Source organism: Drosophila suzukii, chromosome 2L (genome assembly GCF_043229965.1).
Source record: "Drosophila suzukii chromosome 2L, CBGP_Dsuzu_IsoJpt1.0, whole genome shotgun sequence".
Lineage (NCBI taxonomy): Eukaryota > Metazoa > Arthropoda > Insecta > Diptera > Drosophilidae > Drosophila > Drosophila suzukii.
Window position 1 is genome coordinate 8,453,405 of NC_092080.1, and position 6,819 is coordinate 8,460,223.

The 6,819-nt window shown below is 40.5% G+C and overlaps 1 protein-coding gene across 1 annotated transcript; it reads left to right on the forward strand.

Annotated features, from left to right (window-relative positions):
* Positions 1-795: 795 nt before the first annotated feature.
* On the forward strand, positions 796-2,200 carry Gr22e (Gustatory receptor 22e). Its single transcript, XM_017079645.3, has 2 exons — positions 796-1,989; positions 2,048-2,200. The coding sequence occupies exons 1-2, from the start codon at positions 973-975 to the stop codon at positions 2,198-2,200; spliced, it is 1,170 nt and encodes a 389-aa protein (XP_016935134.2). The 5' UTR covers positions 796-972.
* The last annotated feature ends 4,619 nt before the right edge of the window (positions 2,201-6,819 follow it).

Genomic DNA, 6,819 nt, shown 5'->3' on the forward strand with positions numbered 1-6,819 from the left:
ATCAAGCCCAATTTATCTGAGGTCCAAGCATCGATTTGGGACTAAGGACTTAAACGCCTGACTGGACACCAACCATTATTCGCACATTCCTCTCGGAATCTCCACTCCAATTTAAGCTGCTCATTCAGGCATCAAACTTGTCGTCTGCCTCACTAATTGAATGAAATTTCATTTGCACAACTTCGGCAATTTTCCGGAGCAGTGCGAGAAGGCCTCTCGAGAGGATTTCAGCCCACAAGTCAAACACTCGTACTCCTCTTCTATCTTCAGGAGAACTCTCCAGATATGAAGTGAAATATGCCGGGATATTATCGCACTCGAAGCTTTTCACAGATTTCGAATGAATTGAAATGATGGGCTCTTCTCGAGTTGGTTTTCAGGTTTCCTTTTGGCCTCTCGAAAATATTTTTCACGAGCCTCCTGCCAACAGAAATGATTCAACTATATAAGTGGGTGGAAATTGGGGGCGGAAAACTTCAGCTGAACTTCAACTCCATGTCCATCCAATTAATTAAATGATTAAATCGCGGCAAATGTTGCTCGCATTATGAGCACAAAGAGCTTGTTTGGCCTATAAAAAGCCTGTACACTGGTTAAAGAACGGCAAGGTTATGCACAAAATACACTACAACAATTTCTAGGATAAGAAAAGGAAATGTAAATATAATAGTGAAAAAAAAAGAATATTTTTAATGTATTTTAAATGGTTTCAATTGATAAAATGAATTTCCAAGCAGTTTAATTTAATTATTTTATAAATATTATATAGGTATTTAATGGGATTTACTAGTTTCGTTGATTTTTTCCAGTGCAGGCGAGGCGTACTGCCCGTTGGTCAGTACATGTAATCCCTTCATCAGCATTTCCCACACAGTAGCCGGAAAACATTTGTACATCCAACCAGCCTTATCGCAGCTGGCACTCGTCGCCGGATTACACTCCTGACCATTCGAGGTTGATTCTCCGGCCAGAATGTTCCGCCCCAGCGGAAGTGGCTTCCGCCAGAAGTTGACGGGCCTCACATTGAAGGGCGCCCTGTATGGCTCATGGATTCTGGGCGTGTTTCCTTTCACCTACGACAGCTGGACGAGGAGATTGCATCGTTCCAAGTGGTTAATTGCGTATGGCCTTGTCCTGAATGCCGGATTTATTCTGCTGGTGGTCACAAATGACACGGAGAGTGAGACGCCGATGAAAATGGAGGTGTTCCATAGGAACGCGCTGGCCGAGCAGATTAACAGCATTCACGATATTCAGTTCCTCTCGATGGTTTCCATGATGCTGCTAAGAGGATTCTGGAAGAGTGGGCATATAGAAAAGATCCTTAATGAACTGCAGGATCTGCAATATCGCCACTTTCGCCATTATTCTTCGGAGGAATGCCGCAGTTTCGATAGGTTTGTCCTTTACAAAGGTGCCTCTGTGGTTTTGGAAATTATATCCATGCTGGTTTTGGAACTGGGAATGTCACCGATTTTAAGTAACCAGTTCTTCATTGGATTAACCAGTTTGTGCCTCATGATATTGGCTGTCCTTCTGGGAGCCTCTCATTTTCACCTGGCAGTGGTTTTCATCTACCGATATGTGTGGACTGTAAATAGGGAACTACTCAGACTGGTTAACCAACTGGCGAATGGAGAAACGGTGGAGTCTGAAAGGATAGACTATCTACTCAATTTGTACCATCATCTTTTGGAGCTCAGCAATCAGTTGGCCTCCATCTATGATTACCAAATGGTTCTGGTAATGGCCAGTTTTCAGATTGCCAACATTTTAGCCATCTATTTCTTCATTATCTACACTATCAGCCTGAATAATAAGCTGGATTTTAATGTACTGATATTTCTTCAAGCAGTGGTAATTAATATTTTTGATTTTTGGCTCAACATTGAAGTCTGTGATTTGGCGGAGAGAACAGGAAGGCAAACGTCCAGCATACTGAAGTTATTTGATGATATCGAACATCTTGATAAGAAAATAGAGAGAAGTGTAAGTTTAGTTTTCTTTTTAAAATATTAACATATATGTAAATATGTATATCCCATAGATTGCCGACTTTGCCTTATTCTGCAGCCATCGCAGGTTGAGATTCCACCATTGTGGTCTGTTCTACGTAAACTACGAGATGGGGTTTCGCATGGCCATCACCAGTTTCCTGTACCTGCTGTTCCTTCTTCAGTTTGATTTTTGGAACCTGTGAAGAAAGCATATTAAAAGCGCCCCTGGAAGTGTCCTCTAATTGGTTCGCACTTCTATGTGCCGTCTGGAGTCGAGGGTTCTCGAAAGGGGGAACCCCGGAGGACTACCAAGTGACAGCTCAAGAAGTTGGGGGGATTTTAAAAGGGGGATGCCAGAACAAGTGGGATGTGTCCCCGAGCTTACACGAAGACGTGTCTAAGTGAAAGCCTTGTTGACTTTTCAACTGGGGGAACGGAACATCAGGCCGCAGGACATCAGCAGGAAAAAAAAATGCAGCAATAAAGGGAGAAATGTGCCATGCAAAAGCCAAAAGGATTCGGAGAAATGGAGTAGCTGTGAAAAGCGGCGCAATTAAGGCCAACAAATGAACGGGTTTTTGTATTTTTTTGGCTGGCTAAGAATGCAGCTGGATTTTCCGGCGAACAATGGCTGCAGAGAAAACAGAGAAAAGCCGAAAGCAGCTTTGGTGCATTTTCTTTGTTCGCCCCTTGTGTGATTCACATGGTGTGCTCTGCTAATTTCCCTGACTGCGATTTTCCAGCTGTTTCCGCACTTTCCGTACTGACTGGCTGCTTGTTTTTCCTGATTTATTGTGCTCTGCGTTCGGCTTTTGTTGCCGGTTTCCATTGAAATAAATGCGTGTATTTTTTGTTTTAAGCAGCAGGGGTTAATCTTTTAAATTAGAGCACTTCCTAAAAATCCTATTAACTTTCCATGCTAGCTTTAAGTTTATAAAATTTCATAAAAACACACAAAAAGCTTAGGTAACCTTATCTACACTATCTACAAAACCTATCTAAAATGATAAAAAAACCAATAGCAAAAGTAAACATCTGCATATTGAATTTATAACTTCTTAGTAAAAATTTAAATTAGACCAGAGAAATTCACGATTTAAATTAAAAGTACTTAAATCAAGTTAGAAAGCATTCAATTCAATGATCGTCATATTTACTTTAAATATTTTATGTTATAAAAAGAAATTATATCTCTTATTAAAATCATCTTTAAAATAAATAAAATTGTTAAATTAAAAATTGAATGTACTGTGCTTTTTTTTTATCAGTGTAGAGTAAAATTAAGTCCCTCTGTAAAGCTTCTATTACAGAGCTGAGTGCTGGGATGAAATCCTGTTAAAAAATCAACACTTGAGGCTGCGGATAATCTGACCCTTAGCCACTTATTGTCAGGGGCCAACCGCTGTCAAGGCCAGGCCAAGACCATCCACCCACCACTTTCTCCCACTCTAATCCCTGGAATCACCGCCATTAGCCTCGATTAGAAGTCAGGAAGAGGAAGACAATGCCTGGGGGGAGGGTACATCCACAGGATCGACAGGAGCAGGGCAGGAGCTATAAAAACAACTACAAAGGACACGTCGCTCACAGCAAAAGTGCGTAAATTGATTTTTATTATCCTGAGTCCTTGGCCCCTACTTTCCCCCTTGGCCACTTACTCGATTCCCATATCCATTCAACTTGGCTCAGCAAAAAGTTTCGGGCCACATTTCCTCTCTTTCGCATTGGCCAATATATTTGATTTATTGGCTTTATCCGGAATGCGCGCAAATTGTTCATTGCTTTGTTTACACCATAAAAATCCTGATGGACACATTAGTTCGCCAAAATGTTCCATCGCCTGCCTCGTAAATTTCGTCGATAATTTCCGCTCTTATTCTGTTTTTGTCTGGCGGAATATTTATATGTTCAGCCATTATTTTATGAGAGCATAAAAATCACTAGGGGTAAGGAACATATATTTTATTGCGCACCTACATTAAATTGTGTGTAATAGCTTTCAAATTATCCAAATGACTGAGTATCAGTCGTAAAATTATTGTATACCTTTGGGCATATTACAAAAAAGCATGCTTTTAAAAGGGACTCCGCATCTTTTACTAAACCAGATAAAAATTGCCTCCAACCTTTCACACTTTTCTGCCATCAAGTTTACCTCAATTTATAACTTGTTCAGTAAATTAATTAAAATTTGCCGCCAGGCTTTCCACAAAATTGAGCTGACTGACCATTTATTGTAATTAGGGAAGGGCGAAACTTTTTTTTTTCATTTCTCTGAGGTAAAGGACGTTCAATGGCCCAAAAGGATTGCCGAAGGCTGAAAATGAAAGGTCAAAGTTTATCAGCAGATTTTTAATTTAAATTTATATGTTTTCCAGCAGCCGCAAATTGGGGAATGTATTTGATAGAGTGTGGAGGGAGTTAACCGAAGGGGACTTTGAACTTCAAGGGAAGCAGTTAATGAAGGGCCAACCCTCAGCCCTTTTCCTAATTACGATAAATACCCGCCAATTGTTCCATTGATTCGAGTCGGCTGCCTTAATTAGTTTGCCAATGCGTTATAATTTTGGCCTCCAGCCCTCAATTTATTTAAGCCGATCGATGGGGAGCAGCTCTCCCCGAAACTTTGGCTCAGAGAAGTTTGCGAAATTAAATAATTGCCAATTTGCTGCAAGTTGCCGGCAGTTTAAACAACAATTCAGCGACGAGCAAAGCCGATTTGTGTCTCCAGCTAAAATGAAACTAGCGGAAGGAGGAAAATGCGATGGAAGGAAGCCGAGAAAAGCCGGGCAATTAGTGGAAAGTCTGACTAAATATTGTAGCTATAGAACATTTTGTTTGGCAAAACTTTAATTAGAAGAGAGAGAACGAAGTCCGGAATGATAATGGAAACAGCAGAAGAAGCTGACAGAAAGACGAATGGGAACTTTGAATTATTTTGAAATTCCAATTATTTAGCCCTATAGCTATAATAAATACTTAGCTAAGAAACTGAGTAATTTACAAGGAATTTATAAGGTTCTTTTTTGTATTTGGACAAATGTTTCCATTTCCGATTCTTTGTGTTATTCCAGTACATAAAAACCAATACCATAAACAATGTGATATCATAATGGAGACAAAAATAAGGGCGAGATAACCGAACTTATCACTATAAAGGAAATCCATTTTGAGCCTATTTCTGCTGACAGGGCGAATCATCATAAAACGGAAATATTTTTATGAATTTTTCTGCCTCCGTGAAAATGGTGAAAATTTGCTTCACTCAGCACTGGCAAAGGCGATAACCAGATGCTGTCGTTTTAATAAAAATATATTGAAAGCTGGCACAAATCGAGATGAGCGAATCGAATTATACGTAAACGTTGACGAGTCGCCCCAATGGCAAGCATGTTGACCTAATGCTGACTTCACTGCTGGAATTTTATTGTGTAAACAAAGGATCCCAAGGATCCGGGGGCCGCCACGTGGCCCAAACAATTGGCGGATGTCCTGGGCCAGGGCAATAAATCAAATGCTTGTGTACACTCGAGTTTATATTTGTTTGGCCAACGTGCAGATGAGCAGGAAATTTGCCAGAAGCTCGAGGATGCCGTGCTGAAGGAGGGGAGTCCCCGGCACAGGATAATAAAAATCAATTTGCGCGATTGTGTCGAGTGTGGCTGCTGTGGGCCCTGTTATCGCTGCTGGCTTTGTGCTCTCGATAATCGAAGATAATGGGGCTCTCCCTCGGCGCGGACGAAAAAGGACCGGAGGCCTGTATCTGCTCCTGACAGCCAAGGATGCCGAGGATGCCAAGGACGAAGGCCCCAGTGTGTGGGCATCCTTTGTCTGACTTTTTCCCCAGCCCCACATTGTCGGCCTAATTGTTGCCTGTCAGTTGTAGTTTTCTGGCCTAAATGTTGCCGATATGTGAACAAACGAATAATAGATAAAATGTGTGGCAGTACAGGCATAAATCAAGTTCAGATGCTTGCCAAGATAAATTTAATAAACCATGTAAGTCAGAAGTCATTGCAATGATATCCTAGCTTTAATGGCACTAAACATTTTATAAAAATGTAATTTACAATAATCCAACGAAATTGCATTTTTTTAAGTGTTTCAATCGCTTTTAAATTTAACTATAGGTGTCTAAAAGTATGCCGTAAATACGGAATATAAATAGTCTTTTCTTTGGTTTTGCAATCACTTTTTAATTTATTTTCAGGTGTCTAAAAGTATGCAGTAATTAAAGTATGTTCTTCCTTTTGTAAGAATACATTTTATTTCTGAGCCTAAAATATAGTGTTGCATACTTTTAGATACCTAAATGGCATTTAAGTGATTTCAAACTCCAGTGTTTTGTGTGGCACCCCCGAATAGCCTTTATTATTCTACCTAAAAATGTGTGTGAACAAAAGTTACCAGTCTCCCAAACTGCTCATGAAGGCAAGCTCCATTGTTTGTAGAGAATAGTAAAAGGGGAATCCCTGCATTTTAGCCAGCTGCAAAGGACAAAACCCGTTCATTTGCTGGCCTTAATTGCACTTCTTTTTACATCCACTCCATTCTCCAGACGCTATTCACTTGTGTGTGTTTCTGTGGGCTTTACTTTTGCCTTTTTGCATAGCCTCGTTTAAGACAGAGAGAATGGCAAAGGAGTTTGGGTTTTATTGCTGCAGCTTATACCCTGCGGCCCTGTTCCGATTTTCCTCACATTTCCCAACTGCAAGTCATTCACTTAGTTCGCTCGACATCAACAGTTTGTAGGGAAAGTGATTCAGCCTTTATTGCCATAATGTCACCTGCTTAATAGTGCATCTCATGTCTGTCTGGAAAA

Excerpts from the sequence above, each read along its gene's own strand:
- Gr22e (XM_017079645.3), top strand. The coding sequence starts at position 973 with ATGTTCCGCCCCAGCGGAAGTGGCTTCCGCCAGAAGTTGACGGGCCTC. Across the intron at positions 1,990-2,047 it reads ATAAGAAAATAGAGAGAAGT|ATTGCCGACTTTGCCTTATT; the intron begins GTAAGTTTAGTT and ends TATATCCCATAG.